Source organism: Crocuta crocuta, unplaced genomic scaffold (genome assembly GCF_008692635.1).
Source record: "Crocuta crocuta isolate KB4526 unplaced genomic scaffold, BGI_CrCroc_1.0 scaffold1, whole genome shotgun sequence".
NCBI lineage: Eukaryota > Metazoa > Chordata > Mammalia > Carnivora > Hyaenidae > Crocuta > Crocuta crocuta.
In genome coordinates, this window is record NW_027527930.1 from 1,924,723 (window position 1) to 1,952,655 (window position 27,933).

At 34.8% G+C, this 27,933-nt stretch overlaps 1 protein-coding gene across 1 annotated transcript in view; it reads right to left on the minus strand.

The window, feature by feature from the left end:
* Nucleotides 1-21,276, minus strand: part of LOC144220450 (transmembrane protease serine 11F) — a 69,053-nt gene extending 47,777 nt beyond the window's left edge. Inside the window, exon 1 of the mRNA XM_077750676.1 lies at nucleotides 21,237-21,276. Within this exon, the coding sequence (XP_077606802.1) occupies nucleotides 21,237-21,244 (8 nt within the window). The 5' untranslated portion in view covers nucleotides 21,245-21,276. The remainder of the gene's footprint in view (nucleotides 1-21,236) is intronic.
* Between the last annotated feature and the right edge of the window lie 6,657 nt (nucleotides 21,277-27,933).

A 27,933-nucleotide genomic window follows, 5' to 3' on the forward strand; every position in this document is an offset into this window, starting at 1 on the left:
GAGGGAGTCACAGACTGAAACAGGCTCCAGGCTCTGAGCTGGCAGTCAGCACAGAGCCCGACACAGGGCTCGAACCCACGAACCGCGAGATCATGACCTAAGCGAAAGTCGGACGCTCAACCGACTAAGCCACCCAGGCGCCCCTCCAGCCTGTTCTTAAAATGCTTCCTTCTTAATTTCTTTGAGAAAGCTCCTTTTACCTTTAAATAACCTTTCGATGGCTTTTAGGAATGCATTTTAGGAATTACATCTATTACACTAGTTATATTTCCTTAAGTTTATATAAAATGGATCTAATCCTTCTGTCCCATGTAATTCTTTCAACAGGTTCTTATTGAGGACCTACTGTTTGTCCAGCACCATTATAGGCACTGGATATTTGCTGACTATAAACCTATCCCCATGGTGTCACATGAATTAAAATCAGGTGAATATTCCAATTTCTTCCACCTGTGGGCTAAACACCCAAATGGTTAAAACTCTTTACTGTCTAGAGAAGACATGTTGAGAAAACCATTTCCCAAATATGTTTCAAGAGTTAAAGAAAACATTGGAGCTCCTGGGTGGCTCAGTCAGTTAAGCATCCGTTGACCTCGGCGCAGGTCCTGATCTCACAGCTCTGCCTTTCAGCCCCACATCAAGCTCTGTGCTGACAGCTCAGAGCCTGCAGCCTGCTTCAAATTCTGTGTCTCCCTCTCTCTCTGCCCCTCCCTTGCTCGTGCTCTGTCTTGCTCGCTCTCTCTCAAAAATAAACAAACATTTAGAAAAGAAGTAAAAAAATATCACAGGAACTATGTATTAGGTGAATATAAATGATGAAAGCATAGCTCCCTGAGAAGGCTTTACCTGTGATTTCAAATCAACCACCTAAGTGATGCCTCTCAAAATTAGAAACAGAGCCAAGAGTTTATGTTGAATAAGGTTAGTTTGACTCAGTAACACAAAGAGAATGAGAATGAGTTGGCTAAGGGTTTAAGCACAAAAAAGAAGTTACGTTGTGAAGATTATATAAACATCTTTTACCAGAATTTGGCCAATATTATTCAAAACTTTTTGATCACTCCCACATCACTTCCTTATTGGGCATATCTCTGTGTTTGTTCTTAATGCCATTAAAATGTTTTAAAGAAACTGTGTACAATTAGTTTGAAGTGGATGAAGTGAATCTATCAGATAGCTGATGCCATTAGAATGAGAACTTAAAATATCTGATTATCCTTGGTACTAAAGAAATGTGAACCAACCAGCTTAAGATAAATGATGTAAATTCCTTCATATGCAGCATAATTTACCTGCTAATCGGGTGTTCTTGCAGCAGCAGAAGCCCCGAGGGGAAATTCTTTTTAGGTCTTACACATGTCTTAACATATTTGTATTCAACCCGAAGCACGGATACACATTAGATATTCTGCTTGGGAGCAATTCTCTCTACTTCTTGCCAAAAAGCCTTCATTTCTGGTAATGCCTGTGGGTAGTAATACCTCTTTAATAACATGGGTTAACTGAGGTTAACAACCTTCCTTAAAACACACATGTAGTGATGCACATGTTAATGAAGAGAAACAGCAACAGAAAACAAAGATGATATTCATTTTAAATACAGTTTTGAATGCACAAAGACTCCTGTGAAACAAATAGCCATAGACTTAGACCCTTTCTCTCTAGTGTTTAGCCATGGATATAGGGCACAGTCGAATTAAATCCCCAACAATACCCTTTCATTGTGATCTGCTCTATGGTGAGTTAAAAGGCATAAAGTTTGTTTTGAATGATTTGGGTTGAGATATAGTAAGTATAGTATTCAAAAGCACCCTCTGGAGCCAGCTGTTTGCTTTAAATTCCCACTTTAATGCTTATTAGCTGTGTGACTTTAGGCAAGTACTTAACTTTTTTGTGCTTCAGGGTTTTTTTGTTTTTATTAGCAAAATGGGTATAAGAATATCTACTTCATAAGTTTCTTCTGAAAATAAAATGAAACTATATATGTAAAGTACCATGAATGTTATAAAGGCTTTTGCTATTATTCAAATGCCTTTAGCCTGCTCATTTTTACTTTAAAAAAGTATTTTTTTCAGGTATAATTGAATACAAGTGTCTTTCCTCCCTTTCAGTATAGTCATTTAATTTTGGTTCTCACTCCAATAAAATGTTTTTTTGCATTCTCATTGGACTTCCTTGCCTTGAAAAATAAAAATAGCTCTAGTAGGAATTCAAGGACAGGAATGGAGAATAATAAATCTTCAATAATTTTTCAAAGAGAGTATTAAGTCCCCTCAGAAGAACTAAGACCATCATGCATTTCAATCCCATGTTTCTTTTATGCCTTATTTAGGCTGAAGCTCAACAAGTAGAGGCAGTTTCTATATGAAATCTGTATTATTTTAGGTGTGATACTGTAATATAACTAAACCTCAGCACTGTAGCTCCAGAACATAGTTATTTTCCCTTTCTTTACCTTCATTGCCTAAGTCCACATTAGCTGAAGCTTACCCATCTAATATCACAATTTCACTCACCTCAGTTGAGTATTTCTGAAATTATTCCTTCTCTTACATTGAATCTCTAATAAACACATTCTCCTTCCAAAAATTTTAGGAATACTCTTATGACATCTCAGACACTCTTGCCTGCTATAAGAGAACATGAAACAGATTGCCTAATACTTGCAGCTGGCAGATAACTTTTTTATAATCTTATGTTCTTCAAATAAAAATGAGGATAATGACTCTAATTTTCTGAACTATGTTAAAAGATAATATGAATTAAATGTTGAGCATAGTGTCTAACAGATAATAAGTAGTCAATGAAAGGATGGTGCCCCCAGATGTCATCTTGAGAGAGGAGATTTGTGTATTTTCCACTTTGTGACATCTCCTCTCTGTCAATCATGGTGATAGGCAGTTGATACATTTTACCTCAAATCTGTCCAACAATTTACCATGTAGTTACTAATAGCCTAATTTAATGATGAATTAACTAAAACTTAGATTAATTTGGGCAAAGTAAATTTGGCAAAAATTGGAATTAGGATTTGAATTCAGGACTATGATTCCAAATCTCAAATTGTTTCTGTATTTTACACATTTACCTTTGATAATTGAACCCACAAATAATAAAACCCAAAGATTTGGGTTAAGTTCTGCCTCCCTATGTCCTTACTGAATAATCATAATGGAGTCTAGGCTGTTCTTTTTGTTTTCACTTTTTCTCCCTGACAATAATCTAACACTCTGTGAATAGAGATATTTATAAAGTACTTTTCTGATGGTGTTTCTTCTGCTTAAACATCTTCTTCAGAAGCCTACTGTCTGGCCTACTTTATTTAGTCAAGAATAAAGGGATAGAAAATAATCATGTGTATAATTATATTTTTAAATACTTTATAATTCGGGGCTCCTGGGTGGCTCAGTGGGTTGAGCATCCGACTTTGGCTCAGGTCATGATCTCACAGCTCATGGGTTTGAGCCCCGCATAGGACTCTGTGCTGACAACTCAGAGCCTGGAGCCTCCTTCTGATTCTGTCTCTGTCTCTGTCTCTGTCTCTGTCTCTGTCTCTGTCTCTCTCTGCTCTTCTCCCACTTGCGATGTCTCTCTCTCTCAAAAATAAATAAAACACATTAAAAAAAACCATTTTATAACCCAGGATGTCATATCTCCTAGGTATTCTGGCCAGTTATTCAGAGTAATATTTAATTCTGAGTCATTAAAATAATTTGTCTGCACCTTTGCATTGAAAAGTTCTTTTACTTGAAATATTCCTCCACAAGACATCTCTATGCCTCATGCCTTGATTTCATTCAAGTGACCACTCAGAAATCATTTTAGAGAGGACTTCTCTGATTAACTTAAAATAGCCCATATCACTTTCCAAGCAACCCCTTTATTCTTTGTTTTGTTGTTTTTGCTGTACTTATCATTGTCCAAATTGTGATACATATTTACTTATTTTCTGCCTCTTCTATTAAAATATGTTAACTTAATTCCAGACACATGGTAGTTATCAAGTAACCACTTGATAAATAAATGAACTTAACATTTAACTCAACAGTTGCCTTCCTATAAATGATCATTATTACTGTTATTGCTGTTTCAGTATTTGATAACACAAGCCTCTATCAAGTTGAATTACAAGTTTGTATCAAAGGTGTATTTGATATACGTGCAGCTAAACAAGAGACACAGATGCATAGTGTCCATTTCTCAAGGGAAGAAATCATATCTCACATTGATTTAATATAACATTCCATTTTTTTTCTTGTTCATGCAGTGAGTCAGCATCCATGGAAATAAATGCCCTTCTAAATTCACCTAGACAGATTCTAATTTTAAAAATTTAACTGGAAGTAGTTTATGGATAATCTGCATCACAACCTTTAGTTAGCAGTAGAACTATCCCAAGGAAAGATAGTCATGACACATGAAAGACTTTTCTTCACAGAGAAAATTTCCCAGCATAGCTTCGTACCATTAATTTGCATTTAAATATTAAAAATGTAGCATAAAGGGTAGAAAGATTAGTAATAAAACTATTCATTCCATCAGTGAGTATTTTAGTAAAATTTTTGTTATAAATTAATAGTTTCAGTTTCACCTGATGGAACTACAGATGGAAATAGGTTAGTCACAGTAATATTAACATTGAAAACTCATTCTTTCAAAATCTATTCCGTAGACTTGTAATAACAAAGTAATGTCAGTTTGGTCTCTTTTAGATATGCCTCCAAATCATTATTAAAAATAGAGTCATGGATCGGTAATAACCAGATGTTATGGTGGCCTCTGATATTTAAAAGTAGCTTGTTTACTTGAAAACTAAATACTTAACAAAGCACATGCACCTTTGCATATTGACCAATAATCTTGTGAGTTTTTAATGCTAATAATGTTCCGTTAGTATTCATTAACCGTCTTTTTTATTGAGTAGTCACCTACTGTGTGCTATAAGCCTAAGAATATGTCAGTCAGCAAAACAGATAACCTTACCCTCATGAAGCTTACAATGAATGTTCTAGAAGAGTCAAACAGAAAAATGAGTAAAGAAATATATAGCATAGCAGATGGCAATAATTATTATAGGAGGAAAATAAATCAGTTTAAACATAATAGTGAACTACCTTGCAGGAGTAAAACATTTAATAGAGAGGTCAAGGAAACTCACTTTGAAGCAAGACCATAATCAAGTGAAGAAATGAAACATGCACATGGTAGGAAAAGGTTACCTTAAGCAGAGACAACAGCTTGTGCAGTGACTCTAAATCAGGAAAATGCCCGGTGTGTTTAAGAAATAGCAAGTGGTAGACATAAAAGACAACTTCATTACTTTTAATTGCTTCAAAAGATAATTGTATAAAGCAAAATTAGTAACCACATATTGTGGGATTTTTATACATTGTGGGATTTATAACATGCAAAAAGTAAAATGTTTTCCAGAAATAGCTCAAAGGATGGGAGGGAGAAGCTGGAAGAATACAGCATTAATGTCTTATACTATACGAAGTGGTATAATAGTATTTAAAAGTAAAATGTTTTTTTTTTTTTAATTTCTAGGAGAGAGAGAGAGAGATAGCGTGAGCAGGGGAGGGTCAGAGAGAGAGGGAGTCACAGACTGAAACAGGCTCCAGGCTCTGAGCTGGCAGTCAGCACAGAGCCCGACGCGGGGCTCGAACCCACGAACCGTGAGACCATGACCTAAGCGAAAGTCGGACGCTCAACCAACTAAGCCACCCAGGCGCCCCCGAAAAAAAAAAAAAAAAAAAAAGAAAAAGTAAATTGTAATAATTTAAATATGTAAATCATAGAAAGTATTTAAAACTTATAAGAAAATGTTATAACTAAAAATGTAGAGATAAAGTGGGAAACAATAAATAATTGACTAATCCAAAAGAAGGTAGAAAAGAGTAAAAGGGGAAAAAGAACAGATGAAACAAATAAAAAAGAATTAGCAAAATGGTTAGATTTGAATACACTGTGATGAACATTGCATGTGATGTGTAGATGATGAGTCACTAAATTCTACACCTAAACTAGCATTACACCATATGTTAACTAACTAGAATTCAAATAAAAACTTGAAAATACATAGATACATGCATGCATACATACATACAACCATATCAAAATGACATTAAATATAAATTATTTTAAAAACCCAAATTAAAAGGCAGAGATTATCAGATTGGCTATAGAAACTATATTTTGTCTACAAAAAACCTATAATACATATACAAAGACATAAGCTACAAGTAAAAGGATAGAAAAATTATATATTATGAAAACACCAATCAAGAGAAAGCTGTAGTACTAGAAATAAATAAAACATTTAAAAAAATTAAAAAAAAAGAGAAAGCTGTCGTGACTCTATTAACATTTGACAAAACTGGACTACAAATTAAGAAACATATCAAGAATGAAAGAACATGATGCCTAATAACAAAGGGGGTCATTTCACCAACATAACAATGATATAACAATCCTAAATGTGTGTGCAACTAATAACAGAGCTTCAAAGTACCTGAAGCAGATACTAGTATAATCAGAGGAGAAATCCACATTTATAGTTTGAAACATCAACACTCCTTAGTAGTATATTCTATATTCTCCTTAGTAGTACATACTATTTATAGAATAGGTAGACTGAAAATCAGAAAGGAAGCAAAATATCTTAGTAACATTATCAACCATCTTGCCCTAGTTGACATTTCTAGGACACTCCACCCAACAACATAATATATATTCTTTTCCACTGCATATGGAACACTTACCAAGAAAAGCCATAATATGGTTCACACCTCAACAAATTAAAAGTAAGTCTTGCAGGAGAATTAACCTACAAATTGATAACAGGATGATATCTGGAAAATCCTCTAAAGATTGGGAAATTTAAATAACCACCTTATAATGACTTATAGATTAAAAAGAATTCACAATTAGAAATACTTTGAATTGAAAGAAAAAATATCTACCATATAAAAATGTGTGGAATGCTCTTAAGGCAGTGCTTAAGAGAAAATTTTATAGCTTTAAATTCTTTTAGTAGAAAATAAGTCAATAATTTAGCTTCTATCTTAAGACACTAGAAAAAAGAACAAAGTAAACCAAGAAAAAGTGAAAGAAAGGAATAACAAAGAGCAAAATAGAAAAGCAGTAGGAAACAATAAGTCACCAAAACCTTGAAACAACCCAAATATCCATCAGATACTAAATGGATAAAGAAATTGTGATATAGCCAGGCAATGTACTCTTTCTCAGCAATAAAAATGAACACATTGTTATACATGCAACAGCATGGACAAATCTCTCAATGATTTTATGATACACACACACACACACACACACCTAAGAAAGAAGCTAGACACAAAAGACTAATTACTATTTGATTCCATTTATATGACCTTTGAAAAAGGCAAAATTATAGGAACAAAAGTCAGCCCAGTGATCATCACAGACTGGAACAACAATAGAAGATTGACTATCAATGAGCACAGATAACTTTTTAAGGTAATAGATATAGTCTGTATCTTGATTGTATATATTTCTCAAAACTCACAGAACTGTATAGTTTTAGAGTAAATTTAAAGGAAAGTTAGGAAGAAAAATCTCATGAATATAAAAAGGTGAATCAGTCCTCTGTAACACCATGTATAATTACAGTGATTACACTGAAGGAAAGTACTAATGGACACAAAATAGGTCCAAATAAAGGAAACTAAAATGGCCAAGGGGCTCTGAGAATTGCCCAATGAGCCTAGAGTGGAAATATTTAACTCTATTCTGGAAGAAGTGAGACTGCTTCCAGACCTATTCTGGAACTGAATAGTTCCCAAAGTGTTAAAAAGAGTGATCATTTTTTTTTAAACTAGGATTAAGCCAAAGGAAATTAGGATGTCTGCAAACAGATAATACATTTTTGAAACTTATTCCAAGAGGTTGTGCTGATAGAAAACACGGTGTAGAAAAAGAGACTTTGTACATGTTTATAAATATTGAAATGATAAATGGCAACTAAAAAATGTATATTTAATCTTTAGTGTTGATAACAGGAAGGCAATGCAGATTTATACACATTACACTTCCTGAGGTTGCCCCTGGCAACATATTATTAGGTTGGATGCGCTCCTATGAGTGAAGTTCACGGCCAGATGAACCTTCAACAAAAATGATTTATTTAAATGTAAGAAAAGAATAAGAGTTAATTTTCTTCTGTAACAAATATCTTGGTTGGGTCAATGTTACTGTGACATGTGTTCTTGGAATATTTTGCTTGCTATTTGTTCATTTTAAGACTCTTCAACTAGGATCCTCCTTCTTAGTAAGGTTATCACTGAGTGAAAAGTTCAGCAAGCCTTAGGCCATTCCATTTCCACATGCTAAACTATAACACGAGGAGAGAGAAAAAATACAAAAAAAAAAAAATACATTTCACTTAAGTCTTACAATATGGGCAAAGAACTTTTCAGTGTTTATTACATTGAAATGTCTGTTTTAGAGAGTAGAGGAAACCTATCACTTTCCCAAATGGAGAATGGAATTTTGTATTTAGGGATCTTTATTTTTCAATGATCTTGAGTACCAAAGGGTATCCCTTGAAGATCTCTTGAAGCTACTCTCAAAGGGAAAGAAATAGTATTCATATGATGTTCACAGGCTGAACAGCCGAATCTTTTTTTGTATTAATCTGTTAACATGGTAGTAAGCAAATTTTGAACAAATATTTGTCATAACAATAGATAAATGTTTCATCAAAAAAGGAATCTGAGTACCTAATACAAGTAATATACAATGATTATTTAGTGTTATCTTCAATAGAAAGTTAGACATCCTCACTGAAAAACCTTTCTAATTCATGTTTGCCTCTTAGAATTCTCAATCTTCAGTTTACTGAACTATAAAAAGAACTACTAATTACCATTAATCCTTGGGCAAAAGTTCTCTTAAAGCACATCCCTACATTTATTTTACCCACACATAATTAGTGTTAGCTAATGTTGATAGTTGCATTTCCCTGGCCAATGGTTCTTCAAGAGTGGACATGCCAGTTCAGTTCCAGCCACGTATATGGGAGGGGAAGTTGGTTGTGGGATTGCTAGCAAAGACTTCCTTTCTTTTAAAGTAAGTCAAACTGGGGCCACCTGGGTGGCTCGGTCTGTTGGGCATCCCACTTCAGCTCAGGTCATGATCTCGCAGTCTGTGAATTCACAGACTCTTGAATTTGAGCATCATGTTGGGCTCTGTACTGACCACTCAGAGCCTGCAGCCTACTTTGGAATGTGTCTCCCTCTCTCTTTGTCACTTCCCCACCCATGCTCTGTCAAGAGTACAAGCTGGAGAGGGGCAGAGAAAGAGGGAGACAGGGGATCTAAAGCAGGCTCCCTGCTGTCAATGCAGAGCCTAAGGCGAGGCTTGAACTCACAAACCATGACCTGAGAGGAAATCAGACTCTTAACCGACTGAGCCACCCAGGCATCCCCAGAGGCTGGATTTTTAATTAATTACAAATGAAAACATCTAAACTAATGTATATATTTAAATGTTAATTCCTCAGCCTCGGTATCTTCCAAGAATATGGAAAGGATTTTTTTTTCTCCAAATTTAAAGATTCAATTCAAGCTCTATTATAAGCCTATTTTTGATAGTTCAGACACTGGCTTTTGTATTACATGCATACAAAAATATTTTAAAAGAAAATTCTTTTTAACCCACCAAAGAGAAACTTTGTGTATATTTTGTGCAATTTGGAAGCACCCAATTACAAATGCTTGATATACTAATTACAACTATTTCTAGCAATTCTTTGAAATCAGATCAGGTCTTCAAAATTTTCCTTGGTAAAGAATTCTGATATTTATCTATTCATTCAGAAAACAGTTACTGAAATTTTTTACTGTTTGGAGTAGAATGGTTAAGCAGACATATTCATAGAGTTTACAGCCCAGGGAGAAATGCAGACATTAACAAATATTATAGGAATATGTATATAGTTAGCATACTAAAAACGCTAAGAGAAATTCAAGGTTCTCCTGTATGCATATAACATGAAAATTTTACCTAGTGTAGGGGATCAAGGAAGATTCCCCCAAGATCATTTAAACCAAAACCCAAGGCATCTAATCAAGTGAAGCTTAGGAGGAAGAGCAGCAGAGGCAGAGGAAGAAACACACATGTGGGTGAGCTGAAGTTTGGCAAATTCAAATACTAAAATAAGACCAGTGTGGATGAAACAGTGAGCATGAAAGAAAACAGCTGAAAGTCACTGCAAAAAGATAAAATAATTCCACAAACATTTTTGTGTATGAGTGTACAAAATTAGTTCTACACGTCTGGATGCTATTTTTATCATTAAAAGTTCATTAACAAATAAAAATAAAAATATACATAGTTCATCACATTACTCTGAATATTTTTAAATTTTAGTCATTGTAAAAATGTTAGAAAACCAGTATTAACATGGATGGCTTCTAGACAAAAGGTAAACAAATTACAGAAATACTACCTGTGATCATTAATATAAACATCCTGGTATATTAACATTCTTCCGCTCTTTCCATCTATATTTTATAGTCTACTGCTCTGTTCAGCCATTGGTTACATGCTAATTTATTTTTTGCTTATGTGTGTAAAGTTTGCTTCTCTAAGATTATAAACTCCTAAAGGGTAAAGTTTTGTCTTCTGCTTTTATGTTTCCAAAAGGCCTCTGCATGGCAATTATTTAGAAAATCTCATTGACTTGAAAAATTTCAAATATGAATGAGTCACAAGGAACCCAGTTCACAACTTGCCAGTATTTCCTGAAGACAAGGAGGACATATATCAACATTTGACACAAAACAATTGAGAACAACCATAACAACCTCCCAGAATCAAATCAAGAATTCCTGGTCGGAGGTTTTTATTTTGTCCCCTGAGACTTCAGAAAAATAATAACACATGTTATCTAATAGTAAGGAGAACAAGACTTTTCCATTAAGTTTCTGAACTTCAGGTCAGGTAATAGGCAAGGCATTTACTTTTTTTTTCAAGTATGACCCTGGAATTCTCTTTTTAAAATATTGATATATTGACATAAGAAAAATTGAAAAGAAAAATCCTAAATTACAAGAAAGTGAAAAAAATTATAAGTTCGTATCAGCCTCACCTTCCCTTCTATATAACACATCCAGCTTTGGATCCATACCGGAGCCATACCTTCCATGTCAATTCCTTTTTATGTTCTACAAAATAGCCCAATGGCCTCTCAATAAATTTTCTTTTTAACTCAATTCCATTGCTTTCAACCAAAATAATTTTACTCATCTTCACCCAACACAGCATAATATGCTTCTGTTGAAATCACATTCTGCCACTTGTGACTAGTTTGGGAGAATATCTTGGGGGACAGAACTATAATGGTCTTAGTGACTGAAGAAATTCATAAATTGCTAAGCATAAACTCTCCTGACAAATATTTTTGGATATCAGTCTTAAAAATATGTTGTCTACCATTCAAAGACTAGTTATACAGAGTGCTGTTAGTTATAATAAATTTCAACTTGTAATAAATTCAATATATTATATATATATATTACAGATACCAAACAGAAGATACTATTGATATGCAGTTTTTGGCAAAATAAATAATTAAATGCATATATATGTACTTTTAAAATGCAGTTACTTTCAGTAAGCAGCCAATGTTCTTTGCTTAGCTTCCTGTATGATTGGCTGTGATAAAAGTTTGTATTCCAATGGTATTTTGCAATCCAGTTCAGTGGGAAGAGGTATGATTAAGATATAAATGTCCTAGATAAAGGAGATCAACAATGTTCTCATTTGCAATTAATATAATCTGCATATTAAATAAACAAAATTAACATGTCCCAGAATCTTTCTGTCACATTTCTGAAGGGTCATGTGTGAAACAGGCAATGAGTAGGTAAGAGTACTAGACTGGATACAGAGAAGTTTAAGAGCTTCTCATTCTTAGAATTTTCCCTCAAATGCTCAATTACCTTATCATTGATGAATTAACTAAAATACCATGCAACCCAAATGCTATTTCATTAGATGTATATTTTTTTCATATAGCTAATTTTTTATTTTTTGAAGGTCTGGGTATACATTAAGTGGCTCATTGATAACTTTTTTTTTTTTCTAGGAGAGGGAGAGAGAGACAGCGTGAGCAAGAGAGGGTCAGAGAGAGAGGGAGACACAGACTCTGAAACAGGCTCCAGGCTCTGGGCTGGCAGTCAGCACAGAGCCCGACGCGGGGCTCGAACCCACGAACCGCGAGATCATGACCCAAGCGAAAGTCGGACGCTTAACCGACTAAGCCACCCAGGCGCCCCTCATTGATAACTTTTAAAATATTAATTTATTTTGAGAGAGAGAGACACAGAGAGAGAGAGAGAGAGAGAGAGAATCCCAAGCAGGGCTCAAACTCACAAACCATGAGATCATGACTTGAGCCGAAATCAAGAGTCGGAGGAGGCTTAACCGACTGAGCCACCCAGGTGCCTCCACTGGTAATCAACTCATTGCTATAGTAACATCATCTAATCCCCAGTGGTTTAAAGAAACACTATGAAGCTATGGAATCACATAAAATTGGATTTGAACTTCTGAACTTTTATAGAAATCCTACAAACTATGTATAAAATTTAAACAGTGTAAATATTAAATTTTGTTTGTGTAAGAATACCTAGGACTCCATTATTGAATTTCATATTCTGATAGATTCTACTTCTATTTTTATAAATGAATCAACAGGAACTACTCTATTATTTGCATGAAAATCCCTTAATCAACTTATCATGGTATTATACCTGACTACAGATAAAACTCTGAAAAGGAATTAGAGCCAGAAAAGCTTATTTCATTGCTGTGTGAATAATAAAAGCCATATTTCATTACATATACTGCAGGATTTGAAATTCAGCTTCCATATATTTTCTCCTATGCAATTAAGCAATTAAGTACTATAAATACAAAGTTAGTTTATGAATAAAAATGCAATTCTAGTAGGTAGATTCTACTCTAAATAATGTTTATTTCATTTTATAGTGAATAGGTAACACATAATTAAAGCAGAAAATCCCATTTAAACCTTCTAGAACAACTAATACATTAGCCTTGAATCAAAGTACATTTTGTTTAAAATGTATTAAACCATTTCCAGAAAGACAATCATGAATCTAGCGTCCTTTATCCTCATTAGTTTAGAGGTATGCAGTGTGCTCCCTGAGTTCCTGATCCACTTAAAAAAAAATTTTTTTTGAGGGAATGCAGGTTGATTCTTGAACCTGATTTACAGTTTACTAATATCACACATAGGGATCTGTATCTTAGCTTATTAGAAATGGGTAGTAAGAATACAGTCAGTTGGCTTTGCTATGGTCCTTGTTAATAAACTGCAACTCTACCTCAGCCATGCAAATTTCCAACTAATAGAGAGCCTTCAGAGAGTCAGGACAAATCACACAGTACAAATAGATGTACACAACATTCAAAATCCAGAAGTCTGTGAACGAAGTCATTCAAAGACAATAAGCTATATCCTTCCATTTTGCCACAGTGTCATAATAAGTATTCTTTCATATTCTTTTATAAGCTTTATCAGCAAGAGAAAGATGACAGCTGACCAGTTAAGTAAATGACAACAAAACAAAATGAATGGTTTCACCAATTTTAAAGAAGTAGTAAATACTGACCAACTTTTTCCTGCTGTTCTTGGACCAAAGGGTAAAGGACACAGGAGCAGTTCTAAACAAGAAGTAGTTGCTACAAAAAAGATGAATCATGGCCAACAAACACATGAAACGATGCTCAGCATCCCTCCTCATCAGGGAAATACAAATCAAAACGACACTGAGATACCACCTCACGCCAGTCAGAGTGGCTAAAATGAGCAAATCAGAGAACTCTAGATGCTGGCGAGGATGTGGAGAAACGGGCACCCTCCTACACTGTTGGTGGGAATGTAAACTGGTACAGCCCCTCTGGAAAACAGTGTGGAGGTTCCTCAGGAAACTAACAATAGAACTCCCCTATGACCCAGCAATAGCACTGCTAGGAATTTACCCAAGGGATACAGAAATGCTGATGCATAGGAGCACATGTACCCCAATGTTCATAGCAGCACTCTCCACAATAGCTAAAACATGGAAAGAGCCTAAGTGTCCATCAACAGATGAATGGATCAAGAAGATGTGGTTTATCTATACCATGGAATACTACATGGCAATGAGAAACAATGAAATCTGGCCATGTGTAGCAACATGGATGGACCTTGAGGGTGTTATGCTGAGTGAAATAAGTCAGGCAGAGAAGGACAAATATCATATGTTTGCACGTATAGGAGGATTAGGAGGAACTTAACAGAGGATCAAGGGGGAGAAGAAGGGGGGAAATGGTGGGGGAAAGGGAGAGAGGCAAACCATGAGAGACTCTTGAATGCTGACAAAAACTGAGAACTGATGGATGTAGGGGGAAGGGGAGATGGGCATGGAGGAGGGCACTTGTGAGGATGAGCACTGGGTGTTATGTGGAAACTAATTTGACAATAAACTATTTGTAAAAAAAAAAAGATGAATCATGAAAAGCAAGGATTCTAAATTTATGTTTACCTCTAAAGAGGACATATATCATGAGTTAACTTTATCAAAAATGTGAAGAACTAATGGTATTTGTCTGAACCATTTTATCTGGTGACAACCTTAGTACCCAGTCACAATGTCCCATGAGTTATATGTTCTTAAAAGTGACATGAGGGCTCCTGGATGGCTCAGTCGGTTAAGTGTCCAGCTTCAGCTCAGGTCATGATCTCATGGTTCATGGGTTCGAGCCCCACATCAGGCTCTATGCTGGCAGCTAGCTCAGAGCCTGGAGCCTGTCTTCAGATTCTGTGTCTCCCTCTCTCTGACCACCCCCCCCCCACTCATGCTGTCTCTCTCTCTCTCTCTCAAAAATAAATAAAACATTTAAAAAAGTGACATGATATGTAAGGAATGGAAAAATACATTGATCTTTCCTCTATTTTTCCAGTAGTAGACATGGTGGCCAGTACCACTAAGGCAACTAAAGTTTGGGATTGAAAATAAAGGTATAATCAGAGGCAAGTAACAATCATGGAGAAAAATGATTACAGAAGGTTGAATGATAAGAGGGAGGAGAAGTTAGTAACATAATTGGGCAGGAAATACCTCACTGACATAGTAGAGAGGAGAGATAAAATGAAAACACTGATGTAGTTTCGAGACGGTGTCTGGGCTAAGATGCCCAACACTGTTTTTAACAGACAACTTGTTCATTTCTGCACATATGACCAAAATCGTGAGTTCAGTGTGAAAGATGGGAGTAACATAACTGAACTGATTTTTAATTTATTTTTAAAACCTTTTATCAAGATGAAGCTGTAGATTCTTACTTTGTATAGCTTCTCTTATGACTTTACACTGCCAGGTTGTACTAAGCGCCTCATTCATTTTAGGTCCTTTTGCTTATTCAGGTTTATTTGGCTGATTATGAAAAGAAGCACTGCAGAGCATGTGCAAGAATCTGTCAATGGGTGTAAAAGGGGGAGATGTAAGAGTTAAGGCAGTTGTTTGACGCCTTGTAGATAAATAATTAACTGGATTCCCCCCCCACACACACACGTTTTTACTTACAATAGTATATAGACACGCCCTACACTCTGTTTTGTACTGGATTATTTTTTCAGGAGTTAATTTTTGCCAACTAGTTCTATCTTATCTCACCTTTTGGGATGTGTATTCAAGATTGTTTTACATTCTAGTGTCTAAGCCCGTGTTTTTTTAGATAGTATGAAGGATTTTTCAAATGTTGTCTTCATGGTTTTTAAAATTATAGTATTTTAAAGTTGCATCAGTCATTCTATATGTGTGTTTATATGTGTGTATTTATAAACAAAATAAGACTTGGAAGAGGTCTGATTAGTTTGAACCATGTGAAATTTCTGGATCTCAGTCATTTTTAATCTACAAAACGGGCAATTTCATACAGGTCCCACTAAAAAATCACACTACAGTATATTTTCTATAGTTATATTTTAAATTAGTTCATTTTTATTTTATATAAAATACCTAAGTTGTGGGCTGCTCTTTTCACCCAATGATAATGTTACATAAATTACTGAATGCCTCAAAGTAGCCTGTTTTTAAATAGTGAGCAGTAATAAACAATTAATTATAAAATGTTAAATACTTAGTAAAATAATTCAAAGACAAATACATTTTAATATTGGCAACTACAAGGAATCAGTTAAAAGTCAAAGTTTAGTCGTATACATTATTGGAAGAAAATGTACAGAGTCTAAAACAGCAAATGCAAACCTTTCTCATATCTTTTTGAATTGGCTTCTCAAGATGGATTTTGAATGTGAATATTCTTGAAATGCTAGGGTTCGAAGACTTCATAAATAATGAAACCATATAATGAATATATGATTCAATAGCATGAAGACCTTTTCTCTAATTTTCTTTTTTTTTAATTTTTTTTAAATATTTTTATTTATTTCTAGGAGAGAGAGAGAGAGACAGCGTGAGCATGGGAGGGTCAGAGAGAGAGGGAGACACAGACTCTGAAATAGGCTCCAGGCTCTGACTGGCAGTCAGTACAGAGCCCGACGCGGGGCTCGAACCCACGAACCGCGAAATCATGACTCAAGCGAAAGTCGGACGCTTAACCGACTAAGCCACCCAGGCGCCCCTCTATTTTTCCCTAAAACACACCCATTACTCTAATTTAACCCCACAGTACTCCAAAGACATAATATCCTTTTTTTTACTCCATCCTTTTGTTAAATTTATTTTTTTTCCTTTTTTTAAATTTAAATTTTAGTTAACATACAGTGCAATATTAGTTTCAGGAATAAAATTCAGTGACTCATCACTTACATACAACACCCCGTGCTCATCATAACAAGTTCCCCCCTTAGTACCCATCACCCATCTAATCTATCCCCCACCCACCTCCCTCTGTCAATGCTTGTTTGTTCTCTATCACTAAGAATCTCTTATGGTTTGTTTTTCTCTCTTCTCTATTCCCCCCCCCCATTCTCATATGCTTACCTGTTTTGTTTCCACATTTGAGTGAAATCATATGGTATTTGTCTTTCTCTGATTGACTTATTTCAGTTAGCATAATACATTCCAGCTCCATCCACATCATTGCAAATGGCAAGATTTCATTCTTTTTGATGACTAATATTCTATAATATACCAAATGTGGTATATTATATACCACATTTTCTTGATCCATTCATCAGTTGATGGACAGTGTGCTCTCTCCATAGTTTGACTATTGTTGATAATCCTACTATAAATATTGGGGCACATTTACCCCTTCAAATCTGTATTTTTGTATCCTTTGGGTAAATACCAATAATATCCTTTTTAAAAACTACTGCAAACACTGCACAGAGCAACACAGAACTATCTTCTTGGTCAAGATACTGGTTTCCATGCTGTCTTTATACACTTGTTGAATAATATTAAGAGGCCCTATTCAGATCTTCACAAGGCTTCTTTTAGTGGGAAAACGTTTAGTATTTTCAAATGCTAAATTCATTTCACAAATTTAGGTTTCATCTATCTGCAGATAAAAGCAGGCTCTATGTGTTTATATGTGTTATCATGTAAACTGAAAGTCTATTTTTTTAAAAGCTAACAGTGATCACTAGCAACATTATTACTGATTCCAGAAATATTTAAAAGAAATAAAGTGAAGTAGAAAAAAATTTTTGGAAAAAAGTACAAAATCTTTAGCTCATATTTATCATATCTTTACTTCATATCCATTTGTTTAGTTGAATATGGTATTTCTTCAGATTATAAACACTGTAAAACTAGATAATGTTTTTATATTTATGTATGTGTCTATGTGTATGGTTATGTGCATATGAGATGTGTATATATGCAAACATGATATATACTCACAATGCATATCATGTATGCATATAATACATGTATATATGTGTCTATATTATGTGTGTGTATAATGTGCTACTGGTACGCTATAAGCTAGATAATAGGCACTTGTTGAATTAATGAATAAATGAAACTTGAAAATCTAGTCTATAGGCATTTATATGATGCTTTTATCTCTTCTACAATAAATCCCCATCAGCACCACAACCTAGGTTTGCTTCTCTCCTTTAGGTTTTTGTTTACCTTCTGAATTAACTGTATTTCAAATATTTCATAAGTCTTCTTGAATAGATATGTAATGAAAAGTAAACTTGAAATTTTCATTTACTCCCACCTTTCCTCTTTTCTCAGTCTCTGTTCTTTGGCTTTAGGCGTATGTTCTCATAGGTCAACAGACAAATGCTGAGGGTCTACATGGACCAGGCAATGTGTTTGGCACTGAGAATATAGAGAGCAGTCTGTTTAACTGGGGGCCATAATTGTAAACAAATAGTTAACCATACAGAGAAGTGCCGACAGAAGTATATGCAGTGTGAGACGGAACATTCATTTTAGGCAGAAGAAACAACTTGTACCTGCACAGTCTCCCTGCTGTTCCCAATGTAGCCCTGCAACTGCACCAGGAGACAGTAGAGCCCCCAGACTGCTCTATTTATCTGAATGCTTCTCAATAGCAAATTTTATCATTTCATCTTATGCCTAAAGTTTTGCTCAAATCTCATAATATAGTCCAGAGATTTTAATGTAGTACAAAATGCCCTTCATCGTCTGACCAATTGCCCACTTCTTCTCATAATTTCCAACATCTGTTCACCAGTGTATGTCAAGTCTCATGACCTTTACCAGGGTTGTGTTCTCCCAGTCCAGAATCCTTACTTCCTTCTCCTCCAACTAATTCCAAATAGTTTTTTTTTTTAGACTAAACTCAATCATTATTTGTTCAGAGAGGCCTTCAGGAGATAGAGTGAGTATCCCTGTAGCATTCTGTTTATAGTTATTTTTTCACACTTGTCAGATTGTGCCATTAGGGTGGTGGGCTCCTGCCACTAAAGTATCTATATTGCTGGGAGCTATTTCTGACCTCTGCCTCACCTGTGGGAGGCACCAGATATAGGGACTAGTGAGAAAAAAGTCTATATAGTCTGGGATAATTTAAGTGGTTCTCTAGTGCCTTAAGAAGTTAATGTCTTCCATATTAACAAGCTATTAACGCTTTTGAAATTATGGAATTCAAAAGACTTTAAGGCTAATGCAGTGTTTTTAAAATATTTTGTACCCTGACCCACAGTAAGAAATGTTCTTCATCACAGCACGGACACACACATTATCATGTATCTAAAACAACAGTTCCATAATTCAATACTTAGACTTACTAAGTACGATACGGTAAAAAATATAACAAAACTAATATCAGGTATTACTTCACAGTTATTCAATTTAACAAAGAAAAAAACAAAATAAATAATACCAAAATGAACCAAATAATAAATCAATAAAATAGTTTTGTGCTTCCCCACAAAAAAATGATTTCTAGTCCCAGGAATAGTGATAACTCCTCCCCCATTTCTGTTAGTGTAAACTCTCCCCACGTTTTACACATAAAGGAAATGAAGTTTTGAGAGATAAGTGACTTGTCCAGACAAGGAGTCCAAAGCTGGATCTAAATCTCAAGCTAGTACTCTTTCCATTGCACCACAGTGAGAAAGACGGAGCTGCTGTGAAGAAGCATCTAAGTCATTGATTCTTTGAGACTAAGACTCCTTGCCCATGGGCAAAATACCTTTACTAAGGAAGTCAATGAACCCACTGCTTAACCTTCTTACTTCTGTGGCACAATCCACATATTTGACAGAATATCCATGTTAAAAATAATACTGATATAAAATCCAATTAGAAAAGATACTTAAAATCCTCAGAATTATAAACTGTGGATCAGAGCTGATGAGGCTTCAATATAGAAATTATGTGTCTGTAATGATTCTTTTAGAGTGGGAAAGGGAGTGAACAAAGATGATACCAGAAGTTGGGAAGAGAGGAATCAGGCTGACAGAAAAGCCATACTACAGAATTCTGAGCAAAATGAGAATGGGAGAACTTCAAGTTCTTGGCTAATTGTTTACAACTGAAATTGTGAGCATATCATGTATTTATGAATGTTAGTTGAATACAAAAGTAATTTTTCCTACTGCACATTTTGTCTTACTCTGTCCGTATCTTGGTGAATTAGAAATTATACTTTCTCATATTTAATAAGTACACCTCTCATATTTATTAAAAAGTACAGATAATATGCTGTATCAGGCTATCCTTAAAAGGCCTATAGGGAGAAGCTTTATCCGTGAAATAGACAGTCTTCCTCAGTCTCATGATGTTATTCCAGACTAATTTAGGAAGGGCAAAAACACTTATTATCTAAGAGTGCCAGAGCCTACAGGCTTAACGTACTGTGTTTCATTGAAGACAAAATCAAATGACTATACAATTATAATGATCACAAAATCATGATTAAGTTTGCATCAATCAATGCAAACCTTGTGGGAAACTGGTGTCTGTAGAGAGGTCAAGAACCTCTTTGAGAAGCAAGGTTAGACTATGCAGGTGTTTGAATAAAATTACTCACATCAAATATTATTTATTTCTAAGTCTGTTAAACAATAGCCTGAAATTACCTAAATGTATGTGTATATGTGTTTACCTTAAATTTAGCTTAAATTCATTAACTGATCAATTATTTTGAAGCTCAATTATGACAAATGTCATATAGTCTAGATTTTGTTAATTCAATAATTATATATTATATGAACACTTTAATTTTTATCCTTCATATGATATATATAATAATCTTTCTGCTACTATACTTTCTATTATTTAGAATTAAAAATTGAAATTCTAATAAGCTCTCCTCTTATATTTCAAATTTTCTCAGAATATACTTCTCAAAGCAACATAATACAAAAATTTATACCAAGCTACTGATCATACCAAAGAAATTAACTAAACTGTATTAGAGATTATTTTTTTGAAGCATAGGTTTTTCTAAATGTTTAAATATAATATAGTTAATATATTACTGCATATCATTTCTATTTCTGTTATTTACAAAGAAAGGATCATACTGGCCCCTTTTGTTTAAAAAATTCTTATATTTAGACATAGCAACAAAATAAAACTTTAACAGAAAATATAGTAACACATAGCCTAAAAAAAACTCTTATTTTTAAAGCACCCTCCACCAGCCAATGTTTGTCCTGCCCATCTTAGGAGTTGTGAACCTCTGTCCTTGCTGATAACTCTGACTGGGAAAAGCTGCGTACTTACGTGTACATTATGGACCCAGGACTGGGGCAGCTTCTATTCAGTCACCATCTGATCTCTATCAGCCAGGTCAGGGCTGGGAGGCTGGAAAATAATGAGAGTCACTGACAACAAGAAAGGAAACAAGTCCTACAGGTTTACTGACTGAGATCTGCTGTCCTGATGTAGCCTGATAACAGGATCAATTTTGTGCCAGCCAGTTCAACACAGTGAAGTAACTATTAATACTGCATAGCATAGAGAAGCTCCAAGCAGTGGACAGCACACAACGTGCAACTGCTGATGATTCAGAAGACCGTACTTTTCCAGTTGGGGAGGTATGATCAGCATTGAGGTGTGGCCCCAATTTGTTTAAAAAAAAATAAAACATTAGAGTATATCAATGGTACTTCCTTCTTCATGAGATTTGTTGTGTCTCTTGCCTTTAAAGGAACCTTTAGTTATGGTGATGCAGTGAGGACCTGGGCTACGGGACGCCTGAGTGGCTCAGTCAATTAAGCATCCAACTTTGGCTCAGGTCATGATCTCATGGATCATGGGTTTGAGCCCCACTTTGGGCTCTGTGCTGACAGCTCAAGGCCTGAAGTCTGCTTCAGATTCTGGGTCTCCTCTCTGCCCCTCTCCTGCTCACTCTCTGTCTCTCTCTCTCAAAAATAAATACAGATTTAAAAAAATTTTTTAACTTGAAATTAGCATCATATACATATGCTTTTAAAATTGTTTTAATGCTTATATTAAAATATCTCTCATTAGTAAATTGACATACTTGCATAAATTAATATTATAGTTTTAAATTTTTCATAAAAATATTCTCAGTTCTTTATGTTAGTAGATAATACAGAGAAAATAAACTCTGTGGCTTTAGTGGAGGAAATTTTTCTATACAAGAACCATGTAAGTACAAGAACCAGCATTGAGGGTTCTAGAATGAGACATGTGGTATGCATATATTTCTTACATTCATATATATGCAAAACTAGAGGTCTAATTGTTTCCCTTAGGAATTTTTCTTCTACACCATTCTCTCAAATTGTCAAATTATAGATTTTAAAAGTTCTATTTCTTTAATTGTTTTTGTTTTTTTCCCCCCTCCTTCTGCTTTCAGTGAATATGTAAAATAATTTCATTGATTCTCTGAGGTAATGTCTTTGCCATGGTGGGGTGGTGGTACACGAGGCTTCTAAGTAAGATGGCTGGGTTCATTTCCTGCTGCTGTCATCAACTAACTGTGTAAACATTAGGAAAATTCTTAACCTTTCTACATCCCAGTTTCTCCCTCTGTGAAGTGAGGGTAATACTCGTACATAGTTTAAATGAAATAATAAATGTAAAGGACTTAAAATAATGCCTGGTTCATAATAAAGCTCACAAAAATATTAGGCACACACTATTCTCTCCAACTATCATTTTTTTCTAAGATTAGTCCTATATTGCTAATTGTTTCCAATAGATTTCAAAGCACTATTTCCAAATTCTTCTGCTTATATGGTTCTCTTTTCAGCAATATATATTGTGTCTACACAATTTTTTTAAAATTTTAACTACAGTAGTTTTAATTGTAATACATAATTAAAGATATTGATATATTACTTTCTAATTAATGTAGCATATGCAGATTTTTTAAATTTATTTTTGAGAGACAGAGAAAGAGGGTAAGTTGGGGAGGTACAGAGAGGGAGACAGAGGATCTGAAGTGGGCTCTGCGCTGACAGCAGAGAGCCCAGTGTGGGGCTTGAACTCACATGAGATCATAACCTGAGCCAAAGACAGATGCTTAATGGCCTGAGCCACATACTCCCCACATATGCATATTTTTAAGCAAATATTACTTATATGGCTGAATAACTATTGGCTAATTCTGAAGATTGGCAGGCATTAGTAATTTGTACTATAGCAGTGAAATTACTACATGTGAATTTTATTTAATTGGTTCTTAGCACCTTCAGCACACCTTGCTACATGTGTGCAGGCACAATACTGGTTTGTATTACTGCATTGTTGATTGATTTATTATTGGTCAAAACACAATGAGTGTGTGTTGCAAAATGTCAATGGGGAACATCAATAATAAGGTGATATTACATCATGACAACAAGGGGAAAGTTAAGATACTCCCAAACTGATCATGTTTCTTCAATGTCCAAAATGAAAGAAAGGAATAGAAAAAAGATAACTTTTAAAGTAGAATCTATAAAATATTTTTATACATTTCCCTGTAGTTGCAGATTTTGTAATAAATTAAATTTATGCACTTGATAGAATTATCACAAATAAATTAGCCTTATATTTACTAATAGCTTAAGGTTTGAGAAGTGGCCTTAAGTTTTATCTTGTACTTATTAAGGCAATCAGTGTACTATTTTGTCACTGAAGAAAGAACATAAGGGATTTAGTGGAATATTGCACCTTCCCAAGTATGAGCACTGCCAAAGGGTAATAACATGGAAGAGGTCACCCTCAAAGGAGACAATGAGTTCTTTGGACTAGAATGAATGTATCACTCACCTAAGGAAAAGGCCACCAAATTGAATGGCCTCTCTTTAATACATTATAAGAACTGGATGCCTGGGTGGCTTAGTCAGTTAGGCACCCGACTTCAGCTCAGGTCATGATCTTGCCTTGCGTGGGTTTGAGCCCCACATTGGGCCCTGTGCTGACAGCTCAGAGCCGGGAGCCAGCTTCAGATTCTATGTCTCCCTCTCTCTCCTCTCACCCCCACTCATGTTCTGTCTCTCAAAAATGAATAAACATTAAGAAAATTAATATAAGAACTAACAGATATCATTTACCCAGACAATTAGGGCAACAAAAATTGGAGACACTCACTAAAACCAACTCATTTCCATATATCATTTCCATGTTTTCATTAACTCATGAAACCAAGAAGATCAAAGGATAATATATGTGCTTTTTTTCCCTTTTTCATCTCAAAGAATAGGTCTTGGAGTATTTTGAGCCACTGATCAAGCCAGTAATTTTTTTCTTCTCTCAGATCCTGTTTCTTTTAGAAAACTTAAAAAAAAATTTTTTTAATTTAGAGAGAGAGAGTACATGAATGGGGTAGAGGGACAGAGAGAGAGAGAGAGAGAGAGAGAGAGTTTCAAGGAGGCTCCATGCTCAGTGCAGATCCCTATCCTGAGCTTGATTCCACAACGCTGAGACCATGACCTGAGCTAAAATCAAGAGCCAGATGTTCAACTGACTAAGCTACCCAAATGTCCCTAGAAAACTTTTATTTGTAGGCAAAATATATATTTTTCATATAAGAGAAATTGTTTTATTTCAATATAAATAGCTTAATTACTTCATTATAACCATCTTCAAAGTTGTAGATATATTCTATTATCATTCAAATATAAAGTATTAAATTATTTCCTTGCTGATAAATATCTGTACTTATCTAAATCTATAAATCTAAAATAATTTATCAGTCTCTATATTTAAAAATACTGCTATTCATGGGTGGCTCAGTCGGTTAAGCGTCTGACTTCAGGTCAGGTCATGATCTCATGGTTCGTGGGTTTGAGCCCGGCGTCAGGCTCTGTGCTAACAGCTAGCTCAGAGCCTAGAGCCTGTCTTCAGATTCTGTGTCCTCTCTCTCTCTGACCCTCCCCTGGTCACGCTGTCTCTCTCTCTCTCAAAATAAATAAATAAATAAAACATTAAAAAACATTTAAAAAATACTGCTATTCAAATTTTACAAGTAATTATATTTCTGGATGATATGTTTGACATCCTCATTCAATACTATGAAGAGTATAGCTTGTGGCTATGAGTGAGATTGCCCTCTTCCATACTGATTTCCCAATATCAGACTGTTGAACTGAAAACTTCACAGGTTTTGGTCCATCTCTCAAGTAGATGGATCCCGTTGTCAGGAAGACTCTTTCCACAAAGCAAATGCATTTCCTTGGACTAAAGGATTCATCATTGCCTTTCATTCTCTTTATTGGTATTAATTCTGTCTTAGGGCCCTGGTATGTTTCAAGTTATTTTACACTTGAAGTGTTACTCAAGTCATTGAATTTTATACTTCATGTCATTATGAATTAATTGTGCACAATTAATTGTCATAGAGACACCTGGCAGCTTGAGCATTGCAAAATGCATTTGTACAATTTAATCTCATTCTTTCCTGGAATAAAGCATTTTTTAACCTTCACTAGCAGCACAATGCTATCTATTTGACCAACTAGGGCATTTTCTTACTTAGAAAACAAGATGAGGTTAATGAGTTGGAAACGGAAAAGCTGACACTATTTGCTCTAGTTGAGTCAGTAAAGGTATGGGAAGAACCACAGAAAATAACCATAGAAATTCTGTAGCAGTGATTCAATACACCCTAATATTTCTTTACCAGGTGTGTGACTGAAGCAATCTTTTATAGACATATATCTAGACTGTTCTTTAGAATAAAGGGAGGTAACTGCTTAAAAACAACTATGAGAAAGCCAGAGATATGCAAAAAGAAGAAAAAAGAAAGACAAAAAAGAAACAAAACCCCTTGCTCTTCTCTCTATGTAATCTTTTTGGATGAGGAGTAGAAAACAACATGATCAGTAAGCTAAGTGCTCTGGTGACAGAACTGACTGCCACCTCAGAGTTATTTGTCTGAACAATGCAGATAACATCTCTAGGTCTTATTTTATACATAGGTGGTGGTTTAATGATAGGTAGATAGATGATAGATAGATAGATAGATAGATAGATAGATAGATAGATAGATAGATAGATAATTTCATAATTTCAGTGTTTGACTAGGTCCAAGGTCCATAGATAAATTTCTTCTTTTTAATGTTTATTTATTTTTGAGAGAAGGGGAGGCAAGTGGGGGAGAGGCAGAGAGAGGAGACAGAGATTCCAGAGAAGGAGACAGAGATTCCAGAGCAGCAGATTCCATGCTGACAGATAGCACAGAGCCCAGCGCAGTGTTTGAACTCACAAACTGTGAGATCATGATCTGAGCCAAAGTTGGACACTTAACCGACTGAGCCACCCAAGCATCCCCATAGATATTTTTCACTTGAATTTACTGAAATTCCTATATTTATTTGTATGTATGTGTGTGCATTTTTCTGAGGCCAAGTTTATCATTTTCATCTGATTCACCATAGGTTCTAGATTATAAGACACATGAGGAACTATTGAAACAGATGATCTTTGAGATCCTGTTGATTGATTATATCCTATTATCCTACCTGTAGAAACCAACACTAACCTGATGGTGTTATACTCCTTATTTGCTTGACAGTTTATTCTTCTCTGGAACCCTCAGAAGAAGGTGCATAGGGAAGGCTGTTTCTCTGTGTAGAAAAAAGTTGTTTTCAAATTTTCAGGATAGTCCTGATGATGTATATACACTTGTACTATATTTTTTCCTAACTTTTTTCTTCCCTCCCTTTTTTCTTTCCCTCCTTCCTTCCTTTTCATTTTCTTTCCTTATATCTTTCCATATGTGTAACTGCACTGCCCTTCGTAGAGGAAAATTAATGTCCCAGATTCTAGAAGAAAAAGTAAGAGGAGGAGAAGTAGGAAAAGGAAAGATATGAAAAAGAGGAGACAAAGAATGAGATGCAGAAAAAGAAAGACAAGTAGGAGAAGGAAGAATAGGAAGAAAAGGAAGGGCAAGAGAAGAATTCAACCTAGATTACAAAAGATACATACTCTTGGCCATATATATAAGAATTTTCACAAGACTTTTAATGAGACAACAAAAATTTACATTAACATTTTATCATATATCTTATCTGGTTGCATTTGTAAAAAATTTGAATTATTGAATAAATATATCTGTATAGTTCCAAAACATGTGGTCATCCAAAGTAATCAAACTACGTCAGCTTTAGAAATTCCTAAATTAAGAATCCTTTTAGAAATTGGACTCAATCTTTCCTTTTATTCATGCATGCTATCATTAAACAATATTCCTTGAAAACCTACTGTGTGCCAAACAGTGTGCTAATTGCTGAGCACACTGTAGCAAGTGAGATTAATTTGTCTACATTACAACTGAGCAAAGAAGACAAACATCAAGCAAAAAATCATAGTAAAGTATGTCATCGGAGCAGAGGTAAAGTATCAGAGCTACAGTAGCATGCTTGATTACTATAGTGAAGATTCCAGGCTTTAAAGAAGCCAAACAAGCATTTCCTGTTGGTGAATATTCACACAATTTTATTTCATTCTATATTTTTATTAAAGTATCACTTCATAGGCATATCTAGTTTAGTCATTTCCATAACTTATCAGACTCATTCTTAGCTCCATTTTGATGATTAAGAAAGAAGGATAGGAGAGAAATATGAAGGAATTTAACTCAATGTTTGGTTTTATATGTTAGGTACAAAAAAGCTGAAGGATTTATAACAGGTTCTAGAAATGCGAGTCAATTTTTCTTGTGTCAAACCATATTTATAGCTTCAAATTATGCATTGTTCTCCCAATGTTCTTCCAGTTCATGATTATTTCATTTCCTTTTAGGTATTACAGTACTTTAGATTCAAGAGTTTCAATAACTATCAATAATTATGATAAATGAAATTTATCATTTTAATCTAAATTTTAGCTTTCTAACATCTAAGGTAAGACAGGTTTGATTTTGATTGTTTTTCACAAAATCTTATGTGGGTGTCTCTATGAAATTTCATGCCTTGCTAGCAACTTTCAGTCCATACACAGAAGGAATTTAGAAAGACATGAT